Source organism: Ylistrum balloti, unplaced genomic scaffold, assembly GCF_031769215.1.
Source record: "Ylistrum balloti isolate Yb309-2 unplaced genomic scaffold, AGI_CSIRO_Ybal_v1 Utg369852, whole genome shotgun sequence".
Lineage (NCBI taxonomy): Eukaryota > Metazoa > Mollusca > Bivalvia > Pectinida > Pectinidae > Ylistrum > Ylistrum balloti.
The window spans coordinates 701,612-723,461 of NW_026782004.1; the positions used below are offsets into that span (position 1 = coordinate 701,612).

The window sequence follows — 21,850 nt, forward strand, 5'->3', positions numbered from 1 at the left end:
TGTTCTAGTGATCAGTGTTAGGGATCTGATCGAATGGTAATCTTTTTCTCTAGAGACTTCATTGTAGACATAATATATTTATTAAAGATAAGTCTAATTATCTCTTTAACTATTAGCTACTTTATGGCCCACTTGACGACCTTGATACTTATCAACATCCCCACGCAAGTGCCCAGCATGGTTCATTATAAAGTCTCTGGTTACTTTAGATAGCCCGATGTCCTCATATAATCTCTTGTCAAAACAGAAAGAGATGTAAACCTCGATAAGGGTTGGATTATACGTGGCATTAGATGCACAACCCCTCGTCAATGAGCCAACCAGTGATCTAATGACAGCTCTGTACTTGTAGTATATTTTGAACTTTGCTCTCAGAATATGTGGACTTTGGGGTCATATATACAGTACGGTGTTGCCGGTTAGATGTTTCCAAGCGTATTCAGAACTTTGTGTTAAAAAGTTACTGTGATGATGGCTTTGTGGGGAACTTTCCATGTTCTGCTTCTTTTGGTATTGGCTTTGTTGACCAATCAGAGTAAGTGTGATTGTTATACATTATCTATTCCTTCTTTTCCACCACATTTAGGCCATATGAGTGAAGGACTGAGGCTGGTGTGCATCATGTGTGCCTGTGGAGAGGCTGATGATGACGTGGAGTACACCTCCCATCCAAACAACATGTATGGTGTACACCCATTCATACTTTATACAGTTGTGGGTTTCTTTTAAGTTCTTTACAATCACATTATATCACAATCATATTTAAAAAATTGTGTGAATTATGAGTGTATTTAAAATAAAAAAGTAGCCTTTTTTCTTATGTATAGGCCTATACTTATAAATTACTTAAATCAAGGCAGCAGATATAGTCTTTCCTCTTCTGCCCCTTTCATCTCAGCATTGTACAGTCCAAATATCAATTCTTGTTGTATGATTGCTGCTTCTTTATGCAGACATTGATTCAATGTATATATTTTAAGTGATACCTTAAATATGACCTTTAACCTTTACAATACAACACAACATTACGTTGATGGGGTGTCATAGCTACAGTAATAGTATTTTTCTACAAGGTATTTAAATTTTAACAATGTATATGGGGAGCGAGCTTGTGTAAAATATTATAATGTTAATTACTAATTAGACCTCTTCACAGAAAAACTTTTACATGTACCTATGTAATAATCTACAAAATGTGATATCACTAACTTGAAATAAGGATACCTCAAATGCAGTTTAGTGATATCATTAAACATTCATTACTTCCATTAAATAATATAGTTATTAAATATCATTAGATCAATTTATTGATGTTACTTAGATCAGGGATATCAGAGAAATGATCTGAAATTATGATTCTATAAATCTGTTAATTACATCACTATTTTATTTCTCATGAATGATATCAATTAATGTGTAGATTCATTGACTGATATCATAAATTTGAATTAGTGATATCACATTTTGTAGATAATACTAGAAATCAAATTCAAGTCTGTGACGAATATCTTGGCATCATTTCGATGACTACACAGTCACCTTCATCAGACAAGTGACCAGTGTGAAGTATACTAGCACTGACTTAAGTAGTGTACAAGATGGTAAAGAACTGACCCACTTTTTCGGCTGTACGATAATCCTATGTATACTAAGGTTGAAATAGTAAACAGATTATAGACAAAAAAATACACAAGATGGTAACAATGTACTGAAGTCAATATGGCTACACTTTGTTTAACACTTGGGTATAGCTGTGCAAAAGTCTTTGGTTGAGTCAGACCCGAACTCCCTGTTTCTCAGATATACAATGCGTCAAAGTTCTTGCTTCCAATTTTTGGATGTTTTATTCTGAGGATGGACTGGGATATTTCATAGTCTTCATGGCTGCTGCAATACCTTGACCACAGTAAATTTTCTTAATGATTTCTGACAGGCCTTTAGTGAACATAGGAATATTGTACAGGCAAAAAAGTTGGTTGATTCCATATTGTCCTGTACACTACATCAGTCAGTACTAGTATGCTTCACGCTGGTCATGTGTTTGATAAAGGTGACATGAAGTTAACAAAACATCACACTCAAATCTTCAACTGACTGTGTTATAAGAACTTCTATTCTGTTGAGATTACTAACCAGAGGAAAATGTTTCGAAATATCTGATGCAGTTGTAGTTGGCTACAAATTACCATGTGTTCATCGAAATCTTGATAATTTAGTCCCCATGTTTCCTTGTTGATCAGCATTCAAAAAGATACTTAGTAATTTTATATAGCAGTTTTAATTGTATTCCTTAAACAAGATACATATATGTATAGTACTTAAATTCATCTGTCAATAGGGCAAAGTCTGATCATAACCCCACCCATTTCTATTGCAGTTTAAATAATTAGTAAAAATCCTTGTCCTTGTTAAGCCCACTTCCTATTTTAAGTTTAAATATTAGCTCTTTGGTTTTATTAATAGTGAATATGGTAGTGCAGTGGAAGCTGTACTAATGGGACTTGTCTGTACACCATTGAGCAAAAGTTGTCTTTTGACATTTTCTAATACATTACTCATTATAATGAAAAGGATTAATTTTGCAGGTGGGCATTTATTTTTTTTAAAAACTAGATTTATTTATTCTTTCTATGATTTTTTTTATGTGTTTAGAACATATCTTCACAGGTATTTCTTTATCACTTGAGAATGGAAAGACTTACAAGTACTCATATGAAACAACTATATACTTCAATGAGTTGAATACCCCTAAGGTGAAGCAGACTCAGAAAGATGTAGGGTTCCGTTTGACTGCGGAACTAGAGGTCACTCCAATATTTCATGCCAGTGAAACACAGCTCCTGAGACTTCAGGTAACGTTAGCCCTGATCAATTTCAGTTTGGAAAATATGATAATGCTATTTGTAAATGAAATAGTTTTAATCGTTTAAAGCATATAAATGGAGGATATATAAGTTCAAATTTTAAATATGGGTGTGTAGCTGTACAAGTAGTGAAGACAATATGGCCAAGTGGAATTGAACACCAATGAAAACTGTTTCCATTTTTCCTTTTTCTTTGACATATAACCATGCATAACATAAAATACAGATTTAAATTAAACATTCATAAATGCTGGTTGTTTTGCATTGGCTATACATACACTATATGTACATATTTTGTTTAACATCTACATTTAAAGATCACAAAGGCATCAGTTTCCAGTGCATCCAGATCAGGACTGGAGAGGAATTTATTGGTACTTCTGAGGTACCCTGTCTACTTTGAGCTGAATGGGGGGACAGGTGTTGTAGGAACTATTTATGGAGCCGATTCTGAATCTATCTTCTGCTCTAATTTGAAAAAAGGAGTGATATCCTTGTTCCAGTTGAGAGATACTGATGGGGAGAGACAGGAGGTAAAGCCACATGCTTCTTTACAATTGTTTGAATTTCAAATTAATTGGAAAGTTTAGATAGACATGTTGACACCGATGGTCCTCTGCTTCAAAATTAATACATGTTTTTCTGCAGCACCTATTACAATATCTTCCAGTGTGATGTCAATTTAGCAACAAGCCTTGAAACAAGGAATACTGTAAACAGTAACATTTACCAGGAAAGAAATATGTTGAAATATATCAACAGATTTAGTAGCCACTTTCATAAAAAATGTTGCCATTGAATCATGTATCATATATGTGATTCAGTTATTTAAAACCTCATGAACAGACTTACAGCATATTTTGATAATTTCTTTTTTAGTTTTTCACTATTGCAAAAATTTCAAAAATCAATATTGGTCACAAAATAAGTTTTATTTGAACTTCAAAAGTGTCCTCATCATGCAGTTAACTCACTGACTTTATAATTTTGTTATTTTGTTTTATACAGACTGATGTATCTGGACAATGTGACACATCATATATGGTGTCTGGGAATTCTGTTACCAAGACCAAGCATAATTGTGAAAACCTGGAAATTGCTGGGCAGTTTAGTAATCCAAGCAAGGTCAGTTTACCTTTCTAGATCAACAAGATTAATACTAAATTGAAATACAAACATTATGTAAAGCGTGTATCAAAGTGAAGTTGATATACCTGTCTCTTAAAAATACTGAAGAAACTTTCGACCAATATAACAAACTGGTTTCTGAAAATAATTCATCAGATTCAAATGAAAAGGATGTCACTGAAGGTTCTTTAAAATGTAGTAGATAAAATATACTAAAATATTCTTCAGATTTTCCCCTTATTTTGCCATTTTTCAGATGTTTGGTGTGACTGTGACATCAACTTCAGTTGCGAAGTACCAACTTGGGGATGGTGTGATAGGCAGTGTTTCGGGTACAGAAAGACACATCGTAGTCCTCAATGCAAAGCCAGGTGTTTCTACTGTTGTTACCTCAACGTAAGTCTCTAGTACTTCTATATATCTAATAAAGCTATATCTGAATAATAATTGGTGAAAATATCTTATATCCATTGTAGTACTCCTTGTCAAGGTATATCGGTCATTTTAAAGGCAAAATGAAATCAGTCAATATAAATTAAATGGTCATATAAGGATTTGGAAAATAAATGTTCATATGAAAAGTATTTGTTTAAACTCTCTGATATTATATATTGACAAAGTATAAAACTGGAATTAGATACATCAATTTTTTATTATAAATAGATCGGCCTAAAGTACTAAATATGCTTTTAATATTTAGCAATAAAGTTTTGTAATCCTTTTTAATAATTTTTTATAGACAAAAACTGAACCTGTTAAGTAGTATTGGAGGATCAAAGACAGTTGCAGGCAACACAGTGGAGGAGGCAATAGAAAGCATCAATAAAGGTAACACAGAGTTTATAATAAATCTATACAGTGATGTTGTGAGTGGAAAATCATTTACGGAATTTCTTTATTGAATACTGCCTACAGCATATCACGAGAATTCTGGCTAGAAAGACAACGAAGATCAAATTACCATAGTGATAACAACTGTGTGTACAGACCTTTGGAAATAATCAAGCAACATTTACAGACAAAATGTCAGAAAAGTTATATTGGATATAGTTGTCTTAGTGCTTTATTAAAAAGTGAAACAGAAAATTAGCTTGTTTTGTAAAAGTCAAGCATAAAATTAATACAAAAAATGTATGAAAATGAGAAAGTACACAATACGGATGAAAGCAGAAAATAGAAATCGTGTTTTCCTTTCTTATGACAATAAGAGCAGAATGACACATTTAAGCTCAAATGTATTGATTCCTGAAGTTTGGTAGTTACAACAGTAAATAGGAGGTTTCCTGTTTTATATTTAAGTTTCTGGATACAAACACAGCCCAATGTTGATTGCGAGTGGCACAGAAATACAAAATTGTTTTGAAAATTGTGAAAAGGTAAGTACCAAGTACCCAGGTATGCCAACAACAATGTTCTTTATCAAATAGCAGGTCAGCATACATTTATTACCAATAATGAAGCTCCTAACATTCATATTTGTATAATTACCTTAGATATATCATTGGCAATATAGTTGTCTTGCTAGTTCTAGACATATCATAAGTCAGGATGATATGTTTGCATCATAACAGATGGATGGATTATCATATTGGGGGGAAAGATTTACTAATGTTAAAATAATTTACTATTACCCATTCTCACAAAAGGAGAAGTTTATTCTGTAAAACAATAATGGTAAAGATTATCTGACATTGACAAAATCCGGAATTTCTAATTAACCAGATGTTACATACATATATTGAGATAAAGTTTAGATGGTATTTATTTTTTTTTATTTATTTTCAGCCTATTGATGTCTTAAAGAAGGTTAAAGACTCGCTCTCCAGTGACAAACTTTCTACAGTTGAATCTGGCAGAGCCTTTCTAAAGTTACTACGGTCCTTTAGAGGGATAGGGAAACACACAATTGAGGAAGTGCTCACCAGTAGTGATAGTTACTACATTGTGTAAGAACATGTGTGCACTGTTTTAATTTTGGCAATAGAGCTGAATTATCTTCAGTAACATTAGAATAACATTTCAGTTATCTGTAATTCTATGTTTATGATTGCAGTTTCATTAACAAAAATTATGAACATGAATAGGAACTTTATCTGTTAGGACTCCAATGACATTTATGACATAGATACTTCTGATGGTGTTCTTTTCCACTACAGTCCTCAGCTGATAGATGTTGCTGTAGCAGCTCAGACACCCGACTCACACAAGGCCTTGATGGATTTGGTGTCCTTCACCACAGAAGGTGCCTCAGAGTATCAGGAAAGGTTACTGCTGGCCCTGGCCTACACTACACACCCAGACACTGCAGTCTTACAGTTTTTCTTGGTATGAAACAATAACTGAGTATCTGTCTCATAGTACATCAGTATGATTATGATTATTTTAGATTTCATTTTAATGTGGGTGGTGTACATATTAGGTAACTTCCTTCATATGAAATGGTCTCTCATAAGAAGAAAGCTGATGAAAGAAACACTAGAATCATTTTTATCAAAATCGGTGCAAATGAGATTGACATGCTGTGAAAAGCAGAGAAATGTGTGCTATTTATTATTTTGCTATGCACACATATTACTCTGATTTAATTAATCTACAACTTTGAAGGAGTGAATGTATGTCAGTTCAGTTTACATTTAATTTATAACATTAATGACCCCCTTAAAGACAGGAAAACCTCTGTCACTATATGTAAGTGAAATGTATCTTTATTTCATAGGACTTGATGGGCAAGCCCCTCCCCACTGAGAGACTACATGAGTCTGTGGTACTAGCCCTTGGTGCCCTGGTGCACACCTACTGCCAAGACACAGCCAGCTGTGGCACTCAGGTACCCAATATTGCTGGTACAAGTTTAAAAACATGTCAAAAATTGAATTACATATATTTCATAATTTCTGGAACATAAAGAAATTTGCTTTTCTCCACAACTCTTCAAAAGATGAATATTGTCAATCTGTTTCCTATTCAAGATGGAACAATGTAAGCAAGATGTGCATGGATATATGAATCAGATTAGGGCTGAGTAGACATGATAAAAATTTCTTACATTTCATTCACTAATTATGAATGGCTTCTAATATAACAGGTGGTAGCAGACTACGTAAAAGCTGTAAGAGAAGGTTTAAAGTCTTGTCAGAATGAAAACTGCAAGCTGAGATATGTCAGATCAATGGGCAATTCAGGGCTGTCTGATTTTGGATCTGATTTGGTAGAAGTTGCAGAGTCCTCCAGTAGTCCGATGATTTCTATCAGTGCTATACAGGCTCTAAGGAGATTTTCAACCGGTTCTCTTACTGCTAATGTAAGTACACAGGAACACATTTGCTAGAGCAGAGTTCCTGTATCAAGATATTTATTAAGAGAAGGTCAAGGCCAGGGTCACTGTTATTAGTTTGCAACCATCTTGCATCTATTGAGCAAAATCTTTTTATAAAGGATTTGATCAATCTTTTTTATAACAAAAGTAAAACATGAGACTGATTCAAACAAGATCATATTTCAGTAAGGCAAATGTTACTGTTATTATTGCTTGAACACAAAAGTGCCACCAATATTTTTGGGAGTTGGGATCACATTCATGACTTAGGAACATTTTCCAGATTTAATTTTCATCATAATGGAAAATTCTGTAATGTTTTCTTTTATAAACATTTTCTCTGAAAGGAAATTAAAAATTGTTACAATTAATAGCAAAAGGCAACGCTGAGTCGGATATTCCACCAAAACAATAGACAGTTTGACAGCAGTGTAAGGCTAGCAGCAGCTGATGTCCTTCTGAAAAACAATCCAACCACTGCTGAGGTCAGGAATATGATGTTGTCTGCTGTTGGCGATCAGAAGAATCATGAGACCTCTACGTACATCTTAAAGAGGCTATTGGATCTATCAGAAATGGACAGTTACATAAGGTACTCCTCTTCATACACTGTCACAGAATCTGTTTCTCCTACTATATCAGTCACAGATATTAAAAATGTCTCCTTTTTGTGCCCTGTGACACTTAATTAAAACAAACACATCAGTAGATTGAGTTTTTATTTCATCGAAATGCTGATTTAAGTATAACAGAATGAATACTGTATACTAAAATATATGTATCAATTTTTGGAAATTATGTTACCCTTTCAAAATCACAAGAATTTTAAATCATAAGATTTCCATGTGTCTCTTTGCTCTTGTGTGTATTTGTTTCTAATTTCTAACACATGAAATATGCCAAAAATGCAATTCACAAAAGTTTCAAACAGTACATTTTGAAGATTTTTGCAAAAATCAAACATCACAAAAATAACTTGATAAACAGTAGTGTAAGCGACCTGAATAGAAATGTAAATCAGAATTTCTAAACTCTTACAGGGATGTATTTCAAACGGAACTGTCTTGGAACTGGAATCAAACTGACCAGATGTATAGCACTTAGTTACAGAAATTGTTTGTGAATTTGTAATAGCAATGATTTCAGATAGATCAGATAGTACAATATCCTCTCCTGTTTCAGGCCAATGTTCAAAGAAATCCTCTCAGACCCAAGTATAAACAATTATTTTGTCTTTGGGCAAAGAGGAAAATCCAGCGCTTTTAGCAGTTATCTCATGGGTAAGTTTTATTTATCAAGCTGGTAAGAAATATGGTTAAGGAGCAGTTAGATTTATTTGTTTTATGATGAACATTTATAAAAGCCAAGGTGTTACACCCTGTAATCAGTGATCAATTCTGTTTTGTTTGTTGTTTTATCAAATCATTCTTCAGCTGCTTTCTGGTAAAAGTATCCTAAAAAGGATATCTATTTGACATTCTTTTTTCAGTATGTCAATTACTATTTGTATTTATTCCTGATTTATGTAGCCACAAGAGAGATGAACAGTACATATGGTTTATACCAGGAGAGCTCAGCAACTGGTGTGATGAAGAGAAGTGCCATGGTGGTGGACATGGCAAACAGATTCACCAAACAGCCTCTTTTGACAGTAAGTCTGGTCTCTTCTGTTGGGGAGTATGGTGTGTCCATAAATCACTGGTGTTTGTTGTTATTCTATCTCCATACAAAATATGATGAAAGTGAAACACAGTGATATTTTGTCTATCCATGTGACAACATGATTTTAGTATGATTTGGTATGAAAAATCATGCATGTTCCAACTATGATTAAAAAGTAATGGAAGTTCCACCTTTGTTTTTGGACTGAATGAGAACACCAGGTAGATTTTCTGTGATTTTGTTATCTATAGTTTGGATTGTATGCTGAGGGCCTTGCTGCTCTGATTGGTGAAGCTGAGGAGGGAGCAGAGGATGTAGAGGCTACAGCAGGCATGTCACTAACACTTATGGATGTACTGTTGCCATCTGTAGAATTCTTTAGAGGGTCTGGGGAACTCATGTCTGCAGTATGGAATGCACCTTCAGATCCTGTGTCAGCCTTACAAGTAAGCCCACTCTTCAGTTCCATTAAGACGAATGTTTATGGGTAATCTGTTACCCTACTTAATTGAAACATTGAAACTACAAATGATCTTCAAAGTTTCAGTTGGTTAGATAATTGTGCATTAACACACTATGTTTGTTGCACAAACAAAGACAGCTTTGGAGTGACAGTGCAGGCTTTGCAAATAATTACAAAACAGGCCACATACATGTAATGTCTTCATCCGGTTGTTGTTTCTTCCAAATGAAACTTCTAATTATCAATTCACAATTTATCTTTCCTTGATCAGGGTAATCTTTTACTGCAAGACCATTCCCAGAAGTTCCATCTCTCAAATGGTCTGGTGGTGGATCTGGAAGTCCTAGGTGTCTCCTCTATAGATATGTCTGGCAGTGTCAGTATCAGTCTGTGGTACAAAACTTCGAATTCATTGATTAAAAACAGGTGAAAATGCATTTTCAAATTCCTCATCACACAGAGGCATGACCTCTTACTACTAACTCCATCACCACACACAGGTCTGACATCCAACTACCAACCTCATCATCACAGACAGGTCTGACCTCTAACCCCATCATCACACACAGGTCTAACATCCAACCACCAACTCCATCCTCACTTTCAGTTGAAATTTCATTCATTGAAATATTTTATTCTTTTATGTAATTTGTTTCACAGTTAATTTGAATGACTGCTCTACTATAACAATCTCAGTTTGTCATTTTTATAGGTCTGTGAAGGGCTTTTCATATACAATTGTTTTTCATTACAACTACATGTACTACATTTATTCTGTACTATGCCCGAGTCGGAGTGGGTTGGAGTAAGATATTAACTTTGAATCAAATTAGGATGTGGCTTGTATTGCAAGACAGCAATTACTATTTGTTTGTGTTTTTACTGGCCTTCAATAGACGTAATTGGTACAGATTTTGAGTGTTTAAACATAAAAATTCTTCATGTTTAGTGGTGCTCTGGTCGTGGAAGGATCAATGAAGCTGGACTCCAAAGTTCTAAAAGCAGGAATTAAAATGTTCGCAGAGTCAGAGGCCAGCATTGACTTCAATACTGATGTGGACTTTGCTGAAATGCCATTTAAAATGTGTCTGCGTATGTCACGTCCCAACGTATCTTTTAGGTAAGATTTTTAGGCCATCTGACAAGAAGGGTCAAGATGACCTATTGCTATTGTGCCTCATCTGTCGTCATGCACCATCCATAATTCGTAAACTTTTCCTTGAAACACTACTCCTACTTAATGCCTGGGCAGCTCTTAACCAAATTTGGTCTGAAGCATCGTTGGGGTGGGGAATCATTTCTTAAATTCAGAAAGTTGATTTGAACACTAGGGACCTGGGAATGGGGTCCCGGAAGTGTAGTGAGAAAATTCTTTGCCTCAAAATGCTACCCTTTCTTAATGTTTAAATGGATTTCATTCAAACAAGTGGGCAATTACTTCTTGAATTCAGAAAGTTGATTTGACCCCAAGGGACTTAGGGGCAGGGCCCCCAATGAGGTAATTAGTCAATATTATGCTTCAAAATGCAACTCTTCCTTAATGTTTCAATGGATTTCAACCAAATTTGGTGTGAAACAATATTGAGGGTGGAGAATCATTTCTTAAATTCATAAAGTTGATTTGACCTTAGGGACTTAGGGACTTAGGGACAGGGCTCCAAAACACTTCTTTCTCTTAATGCTTTGGTAGATCTCAATCAAATTTGAACTGAAACATTATTGCAGTTGGGTTATCATTTCTTATGTTAGTTTGACTCCTAAGGTGGGGTGGGAGGCACAAAAGGGAAAGTTAATCAATAATTTTTTCTTCGGAACATTACTCTTCCCTAATGCTTGAAAGAATTTAGATAAAATTTGGTCTGAAACATCGTTGTGGGTGGGGAATCATTTCTCAAATCAGAAACCTGATTCTAACCTTAGGGACTCGGGGCAGGGGGCAGGCCCCAAAAGTGGAAGTTGGACAATATCTTTCTTCAAAATTCTACTCGTTCTTAATGCCTGGGTAGATTTCAACCAAATTAGGCATGAAACATTATGAGGGAGAGACAATGATATCAAGTGTCCTGACCGAATCTTCAACATAATTCATCTTGAACAAATAGTCTGAACTTCTCAGTTTTATTCACACCATTGAGAAAATATTGGCGTTCGATTTGCTAAGGAAAAGAAAGAGGTGATATGTTGTAATTTTTCAGCCTGATCAAAACTTCAACATGGTAACCACATAGCCATTTTGTAATATGATTGTGCAATTGTTTTGCATAATTTACTACCAAGAAATAATTTTTTCAGTATATGATTTCTTCATGATGTAATTTCTATGACTTGCTGTTCAACTAGGTCTTCATCTACACCCAAATATTATTTCACATTTACATTACATATATTTATCACATTCAAAAGATAAATTGTGACATTCTTTCTCCAAATTTATTATTATTATATTCATTCTTGGAATTTTAAGGAAATTATCATCAATTTCATTAACACAACTATCAATTATGACTAGTTCGTCAACTGAAACTTTAGTGAATGTTTTTTTTCTTATTGTTTCAGTCAAACTGTGGAAAAATATGAAAGATCTAGAAAAATAAAGAAACGGTACAGAGCAAAGCAGAAACGAACAGCTTCCTCTCCTGGTGTCTCCTATCTTATCAACCCAAAGAATAGCATCCAGTGTAGTCTGATCGCCTTGGATTAACGAGGTTAGTAAGTAGTGTTGTCCTCACAATGTACACAAGAGATATACCAAAGGCTGGTATTACTGTCTACACAATGTACACAATAGTTACACCAAATCCTGGTAGTACTGTCTACACAATAGTTACACCAAATCCTGGTAGTGCTGTCTTCACAATGTACACAATAGTTACACCAAATCCTGGTAGTACTGTCTACACAATGTACACAATAGATACACCAAATCCTGGTAGTACTGTCTACACAATGTACACAATAGTTACACCAAATCCTGGTAGTACTGTCTTCACAATGTACACAATAGTTACACCAAATCCTGGTAGTACTGTCTTCACAATGTACACAATAGTTACACCAAATCCTGGTAGTACTGTCTACACAATGTACACAATAGATACACCAAATCCTGGTAGTACTGTCTACACAATGTACACAATAGTTACACCAAATCCTGGTAGTACTGTCTTCACAATGTACACAATAGTTACACCAAATCCTGGTAGTACTGTCTTCACAATGTACACAATAGTTACACCAAATCCTGGTAGTACTGTCTACACAATGTACACAAGAGATATACCAAATCCTGGTAGTACTGTCTACACAATGTACACAATAGTTAAACCAAATCCTGGTAGTACTGTCTACACAATGTACACAAGAGATATACCAAATCCTGGTAGTACTGTCTACACAATGTACACAATAGTTACACCAAATCCTGGTAGTACTGTCTTCACAATGTACACAATAGTTACACCAAATCCTGGTAGTACTGTCTACACAATAGTTACACCAAATCCTGGTAGTACTGTCTACACAATAGTTACACCAAATCCTGGTAGTACTGTCTTCACAATGTACACAATAGTTACACCAAATCCTGGTAGTACTGTCTACACAATGTACACAATAGTTACACCAAATCCTGGTAGTACTGTCTACACAATGTACACAATAGTTACACCAAATCCTGGTAGTACTGTCTACACAATGTACACAATAGATACACCAAATCCTGGTAGTACTGTCTACACAATGTACACAATAGTTACACCAAATCCTGGTAGTGCTGTCTTCACAATGTACACAATAGTTACACCAAATCCTGGTAGTACTGTCTTCACAATGTACACAATAGTTACACCAAATCCTGGTAGTACTGTCTACACAATAGTTACACCAAATCCTGGTAGTACTGTCTTCACAATGTACACAATAGTTACACCAAATCCTGGTAGTACTGTCTTCACAATGTACACAATAGTTACACCAAATCCTGGTAGTACTGTCTTCACAATGTACACAATAGTTACACCAAATCCTGGTAGTGCTGTCTTCACAATGTACACAATAGTTACACCAAATCCTGGTAGTACTGTCCTCACAATGTACACAATAGTTACACCAAATCCTGGTAGTACTGTCTACACAATGTACACAATAGTTACACCAAATCCTGGTAGAACTGTCTTCATAATTTCATTGATAAATGATTATGGTCAGATTGGTGTTTTAGGTCATCTGACCGAATGGGTCTGATGACCTATTTTGATCACCTTTTGTCCGACGGCATCCGTTGTACGTCGTCCGTCGTAAACATTTTCAACTTCTCAAGTTCTACACGTCTCATTGAGCTGAAACTTACCTGAAATGATCTTGACATGATCCTGACCAAAGTTTGTTAATTTTGGGTTTGTCCGAAATCCAACATGGCCACCATCTTAGAAATACATTTTTGACTTCATCTCAAGTTCAAAATTTGAAATCTTGTATTTTATGTCAGATGACCGTTAAGGTCCATGGGCCTCTTGGTCCTCCCATTTTTCACCTCATTGTCTAGGATTATTGATGGTTATTTATTGGTAATGGATAATTGTATTCAAAATTTCTATATTTGTGACTCATTGGTGCATCAGCACTTATATTCCTCACTGGTTGTATTTTACAATAAAAGTTTATTATGGTTCTTAAACCTTGTTTTAGGGAAAAAAAATTACCTCAAGTGGTCTGGTCTCCAAAAAGGGCCATGATACTGATTTAGACCTCCATCTTGATAATACACTGCCAATGTTTGGTATAAAGAGAGACTATGGGATTACTCTACATGATAAACAAACAGATTGTGTGTATAGGATTAACCCAAAGTTCTTTCTCCGTGTGACATAGGTAATGACATCTAAACAATGGAAATATTTACCTTTAACAGGCTTTACAATAGAGATAAAAAATGTACCACCTTTTAACCATATGTATTTGCTGGGCATCAAGAAAATACTAACATGACACGATTCATGGTGCTCACAGCTCTAAGGTAATTTGGTTTGTTATCATAAAATTGGTTCTGTTTAAAAACTCAACTTTAGATGATAACCCTGCCTAATTACAATAAAAAGAACATTTATCCATGCAGCTTCAATTGACATTCACATCTACACTCACAGATGGAGGCTTGGCTCTGGTTAAAAATGCAGAAAGTTTGAGGTCACTGTCATAAAACTACCCTACCTTTTCATGAAAAATTACACTTAGCCTTCGGTCTGATTCAAACTCTGGGAACTTAGTCCTGGATATGTTCAATCTGCCTACCTTTTTACAATGTAACTTCTAGTACATACATACTTGCTGAGCTTGAATAAACAAACTTTTGGGATTGGTCCTTTCTTATACCTAACCACTTTGAAAACCCTTATTCCAGTGTTTTGACAACAAATATATGAGTTACCTAACCTGTCATGACATTTCTGCTGATGGAAAAAAAACAACCCTGTATGTATTTTGGCTGTTTGATTTATAGATATGTTACAGTTTGTACCAAATCTTTCTTTGCATTATCTTCATAATGACACAGTGAGTCAGACAATCAGTTTATCAGGATTAAAATATAAAGCCACATAAAAGTAGAGGGAGGAATACAAATTTAGTTTCACATGATCAATACTGTGTATGTCCACAGTTTGCATTGATGCATGCCATACATTTACCATGCATGGAACTGATCAGTAATGCAGAAATGTGTGAGGAATGTTTCACCCATGCCTGAAAATATACTGTGTAATGGATCCGACTCAAGGAAGGTTTGGCTTCTGACACGGACATTGCTCCACTTCATCCCAAACATGCTCTATTGGAGACAAATCTGGTGACATCACAAGTCAAGGAAACATACTGAAGTTTGTATGCTGTAGATATGCCCCAACAACATGTGCAATGTGAAGTTGTGCATTGTCCCGCTGCAAAATAATGTTATACTAACTGGCTATTATGGATAAATGGAAGATTGTAATGACAGAAGATTTTCTCATAGTATCACACATGTGTTAAGTTACCTTTCAAAGGCGTCCTTCTATGTGTTTTAATACAACCCCAAATGATACTGCTCCCACAGTCAAACTGACAATGCTAAATTGCACAAACATGACTGTAAGGTTATCAAGTTGAAATCTGGACTTGCCTTTGAATGGCATATCAGGCTAGTCCATGTTGGTGATTGCAAGTTTCTCCTGCACCATGCAAAACATTCAAATCTTCAACATTGAAGCAAAACTGGACAGATAGATGGACCTGGTGTTGGGAATGTTGGCCTCTCATGATCTGTCTTATACTGTTCTGGAACTGATCTGTCTATGTCTTGGAATGCTTCTAATAGTCATTGATGATGACCACAGCTGATTATGCAAATGCAATATCTTTATATACATATATTGTTGATGTGACATTACACACAGACATCCTGAGTGGTCCACTAGTGTTCGTCTGCTTTAAGTATATCCACAAAGCATTCATCATAACGTGCACCCCAAACTGTCTTGACACATTATGCTGAGACAGTCTAGCCTCTTGCATGCCAATAGCACACAGCCATTCATTTTCATCCATAAGAAGCATGCTCCTGATGAATTTACCACAGAGGAAAAAAATGATTGCCAGATAATCTGATAAAGTGCATAGAATACTATCAATAAACGCAAGAACTTGTTACTGTTCTCTTAATGTGCGATATCGAGGTACGAAACTCAAAGCAAAGTTCACTGTTTTCAAGAATCAAACAAGTGTTTAATACTTAGCAAGAGGCCTGTGAGTCTTAATGTTCATCTGACTATAAATACCTATATATGATACAACAGTAATAGCAGGAGCAGTTATGAACTTATTAAAGCAGTTCAGAATATTTTAGCATTAAATGCAAAAAACACTCCTCTTTTCAGCTCTGCTACATTCCACATGATTTCAGCTCCAGTACAGCTTAAAATGTGATATTCAAGATGGGGTTATACTAGGGTTCAGACTATCCCCAAAAATTACAACATTGGTCAGGACCATCTCATATCCATTTTAGGCAAGTTGCAGCATTTTTGGAACCTGAGAAGAGAATTGAAATACATGTAGGTGTCTGGGGAACCTAATTGTGCAATCATGTTAAAAAATGATCACCATGGCTACAATATTGAACTTTCAACGGGACTGAAATATGAAAATACTTTGTTGCCTTCCCCTCCATAACATCTTCATCATTTTTTAGTTCAATGGCACCAGAAGCATAAAACGTGTGTTTCAAGATGGTGGCTTTACTGGATTTCTGCTTGACCCAGAAAATAACCAAATTTTGTTAAGATCATTACATGCAAATTTCAACTCAAACCAACAGGTGGAAATAAGGTTTGAAAAGTAAAATGTTTGCAGTTGGAAGGTGGAGCATGATGACACATGAAACCGAAAATGGCTATGACCTAAAAATATTATTTTTGAAATTATATATCATATATATTATTTTGAAAATATGAAAAGTAATCTCATTAATTTTTTCCAAAATTTGTAAGTATAAAAACACAGTTTCTTTATTCCATTACTATACTATTGCCTTGTTTTATATGGGTTTATATGACTAGGATAGGCCCTTTTTGTCTGCCTTGCCAATGTTAACATAAGCCAAGGATCTTGATATTAAATCATTAGATTTTTTGATGGGAGCCAGGGTTATTAAAAAATCAGTTGATGTTTTTACCAGATGAGGAGAGGAATGTACACACACACTACTTTTTATTGCCCCTGGGACTTACATTCATGGAGCATATCATGGTCTGGATTGACATTTAATGTCAATCTATAAGCAGCATATTTGCATGTAGTTGGCCCTTATAAGTGTAAGAGAGTAGCGTTCATTGACAGATGTATTGTAAATTAGATTAAAGAGTTTGAGAAAGCAGGACACTAGATATAACAATTAATGATGATAATTGAATGTAAAAAAATCATTAACCTAGAGTCCATACATATGTCAATTAAATGGTTTATAAATGTACAGGTCCATGATGTTCAAAATTAGAGTAATGTTATGCAATATAATGTTTGCCTTGCTATATTTGTGAATACTGCTTGAACTGTTCTTTGCTAACTAACATTACTGATATTCAATTGGGTGTATATAGAAAGGAGTTGTTGTCAGAGTTATCTTTCTTATTGGGTGGGTTGTATTAGATGGAGCTGATACATATTCATTGAGAAGGGGAGGAGAATGCAATAATGATTGACATAGAAGGTCTGTTAAGTGTAAGATTACTGGATATCAAGTTTCCTCATGTAATTAGTCAGTTAGAGAGTACACTGGAGGTTCATTGATGCTGACACACTGGTTTATACTTGGCAGCTGCACAGAGCATGTCCTTGTAGTCTAAGGCTATGGCTCTAGGTGGAGGTCAGCCTGGAATGGTATCATGCCCTCCTCTTTTAGGCTGAAGGGGTCAGACTGGTTTATGTGTTGTCCTCAAGTGTAAGATGTTGGGGTAATTTTCCAACTTTTCTACATGTCACCTTCCAATATTAGGCTGCAGTAGTCAGACTGTTCTACATGTCACCATCCAATATTAACTATTATTAACTATTACGATGTAGCTATAGGGGTAGGACTGCTCTACCCGGCATCTGCCACTATTAGGCTCTAGGGATCAGACAATTCTGCATGTCACCCTTCATTATTTAGCTGCAGGGGTCAGACTGTTCTATATACCACCCTCCACTATTAGGCTGCAGGGGGCAGAGTTTTCTACTTGTCACCTGCCATTATTTGACTGTAGGGGTCTGTCTGTTCTACATATCACCCTCCACTATTTGACTGTAGGGGTCAGTCTGTTCTACATATCACCCTCCACTATTTGACTATAGGGGTCAGTCTGTTCTACATATCACCCTCCACTATTTGACAGTAGGGGTCAGTTTGTTCTACATATCACCCTCCACTATTTGACAGTAGGGGTCAGTTTGTTCTACATATCACCCTCCAATATTTGACTGTAGGGGTCAGTCTGTTCTACATCTCACCCTCCACTATTTGACAGTAGGGGTCAGTTTGATCTACATATCACCCTCCACTATTTGACTGTAGGGGTCAGTCTGTTCTACATATCACCCTCCACTATTTGACTGTAGGGGTCAGTCTGTTCTACACATCACCCTCCATTATCAGATGTAGGGCTAATTTTCCTTCATGTCACCCTGCACTTTCGCATAATATCATGAAGCTTTCAAGAGTTTCGAGATACCCTAGAGAGGTCGACCTAGAACATTCCTTTTAGATTAATCTGCTCTGGTCAACATCTTGCCTTAGGCTGCCTTTGAATGGTTATACAGGTCAACATAGAATATTCTTCTCTAGCTGTCCTGTTTTTCAGGCTGTATATCTTACATAGTGGCAGAGGCACACTCATCAGTCTTAAAGGTTAGAAAACATAAATATATGGTGTCATCTATCTTTCATTCAGTATTCTCTTGAAACATAACAGTTAATGTGGAGGGAATGTAAAGTTTTGCCTACTTAGTCACTCCACCAAGTTCCCAACACCCATAGAATCCTATTGATCAAGGTATCTCATGGCTACTTTCTTCAATGTTGCCATGCCAGCACTGTTTGTTTATCAACTACAGGATGGTGATGTGTCATACCAATAGTAGCCAAGTCCTTGTTTCCTGTGAGAAGCTATTAGGTATATAATAGATATTTTAGTACTTGGGATTGTGTTACATAACACTTGGACTGCATATGGCACTTATTTAAGATAAATCTTAAGTTTCTTTGGTAAAACCAAACTGTATGTTGCATAGACCTATTATGCCAAGTCTTTATTTAGATATGCACAAAGTGCTGAGGGAAAAGCTTTGAAGGCTAAGGGAGGGGGTATTATATGTAAGGTTTGAAGGGGGTGTCCCACAGCTGACTAGCTCTGTCAGCCATGTGGGGGTCTTATCTGGACTTTACTGCTTTAAGGTTATGTTGCCATGGCAACTGGTATTCACATCCATTTTCAGATCTATATGTTGGTCCTTACTTCTCCATCAATTTCCATCATCTAATGCACAACATTCTGTGATAAATTTTTCTTAATTCAGAGAATGAGATCTAGCATGTGCCAGTAGATGACACATTCCACCTCAATAGTTAAATATGGAATACACAAGCTCATTGTCAAGTGAACTGTTGTCCTTGATAGCTCGTATCATTACTCATGGAACTATGGAAAAAAAACCTGTCATTTTCGAATTTGAGTAACAAGAATTTCTATATAATAGTAATGTATTGATCAAGTTCAACAAACATGTAGTTGACTCTTAGGTGAGTTTCGTTATTTACAAAGTTTGGAGAGATAGTTATCACGATTTTACTTATGATATCATAATAATATGACAATGAGCATGCGGCATGTAAGAACAGAGGGGCTTTGTGCCGGTCAATAGGAGTAGATCAGGTCATATCACTTTAAATTCATTAACAAGATCAGAGTGTATAGAATTACAAAAGCAAAGAATTCCAACATGAATTAAAGTGATGAGATCTTTCATACATTCTTATTTTGGGGTATAAAGGTGAATAAGCAGACATTTAAGACCTCAACAAGGATTTTGAGTTTTGTTTTCAATGGAAAAAAAATAACCTTATTATGATGTTAAGACATTCATTTTATTTTAGTAACAAACAAGAAACAATATGAAACTGCTAAGGAATAGCCCACATACCAGTGTGTGGAATCTAGTACCAATGTAGTCCAGAGCTATACCATAGCTGTTCTATATAAACTTAGATAATTAATTTTACCAAAAAATAAAACAATAGGAATTCTCAGTTCAACTAAGTTATATCATTGTGTTCATGTGTGGTATACAGTCATTGCACAGTCACTGCAAATGAGATCAGAGTGATGATGTCAAACAGTTTAAAGATTTGTACATGTAGAAGATTAACTAATATTTAAGCATATTAAGCTTTATCTGTCCAGTTGTACCAACTAACTATGTCCTGAATTTTTATGTAGGAAGTGAGGAGGGCATAGTCATATACAGATTAGAACATTTTGAATCCAATAAACTTAGCGTGTTCTCTAGAAGGTATATTGCGTTGGCAACAATAACAAAGTGTGGGACATTGTCAGTTTGTAATTATTTCAGGTTGTAATAAGACCTTTTCGACAAGTGCATGTCAAAATACACATGAAAATATGATCCAACTGGTATGTTTCTGTAAACAAAGGATTGGAAACACCAAGCAATAATTTACAATTCTATTTTTCTGACATACTGTGTATGTGTTGGCAATTCTACAGTGTTAATCAGGTGATAAATACATGTTTGGGCACTGATACCTTTCCTGAAGGAGGAGGTTCTTTCTGTTACTGTGATGGCTGATTTACGAGCATGCAGGGTAGAAAAACAACTTATGGAATGTAGCATCAAAAGAGTTCACCAAAGTCTTGAGACCTTCACCGATTAAATTTCTGTACAAAAAATAATCAACACTAAATTAACCAAAATCAGCTCCACCACTGATTAAAATTCTCTGTAGACATAATTCAAACTAGGATATTACTGTAAGTAGCAGATTGATTGTAGTGAGTTTGTCAAATAAACTGTTTATAGGCTAGACAGTTGGTGCCCTACTGATTTAATGATCTATGACATCAGTTATATGTTTCCTGTGGTTTCAGTCCTTCCTACTAACATCTCCTGGGGACATTTACCCCTCCGGAGTATAGGTTGGGGTCATTCCTCCCACTGACCCCATGGGGCCAGTACCTTCCTTCTTCAGGGCTATGATCAGTCCTCACTGCTGCCCCAATGGGGTCAAGTCTCTAACATACTTCAGGGCCCCAGGGTCAACCTCCCTAGCCATGTGTTAGTCATTACATAGATTTTCTCCGATAACAAGAATGATACATATGGTAATGCGACCTCTGTTCCCCATTATAGATAGTTTGTTTATGGAACACAACTATAATGATGGAATTTCTCAATTTCTACATACTTGGTGATTTCTTTTATCAAGGGCAGTTGGTGAAAGCATTAATGAGCCTATATTAGTCCTTTAAGTGTTGACACAAAGATACAATATCAATACATGTTAATATTCATATCTGCTTCTTTGACCTTAGCCTAGTTTTCATATACCATGTCTCATTTACAGGTTACTTGCATCAGTGCAACCTGACCAATATATCTATATATAAAATTTTGTATGTTTTAGGGTGATGGTGGAAACCAGACAGCTGTAAGCAATGTTCCTGATAATACTTCACACTTTCCAAAGCCTACATCTCCAAGTAAACAGCATCAGATCAAATGTCTCTTGATGACGGCAATACAAAGCTAGACGACATATCACATTGCCAGAATCTAGAACAAGATCAAATTCCATTTTTTTTAATAAAAGTATATTTTTCTTATTTTCCTTCT

The 21,850-nt window shown here is 35.5% G+C and overlaps 1 protein-coding gene across 1 annotated transcript; it reads left to right on the forward strand.

The window, feature by feature from the left end:
* The first annotated feature begins 259 nt into the window (after positions 1–259).
* Positions 260–21,845, forward strand: LOC132545678 (microsomal triglyceride transfer protein large subunit-like). The gene is made up of 19 exons (XM_060209365.1): positions 260–535; positions 2,668–2,852; positions 3,182–3,397; positions 3,873–3,989; positions 4,249–4,388; positions 4,732–4,820; positions 5,292–5,368; positions 5,778–5,938; positions 6,149–6,317; positions 6,709–6,819; positions 7,078–7,293; positions 7,683–7,900; positions 8,491–8,588; positions 8,838–8,959; positions 9,222–9,416; positions 9,705–9,859; positions 10,383–10,553; positions 11,990–12,138; positions 21,642–21,845. Exons 1-18 carry the CDS (start codon positions 469–471, stop codon positions 12,132–12,134), a joined length of 2,652 nt encoding a protein of 883 aa, XP_060065348.1. The 5' UTR covers positions 260–468; the 3' UTR covers positions 12,135–12,138; positions 21,642–21,845.
* The last annotated feature ends 5 nt before the right edge of the window (positions 21,846–21,850 follow it).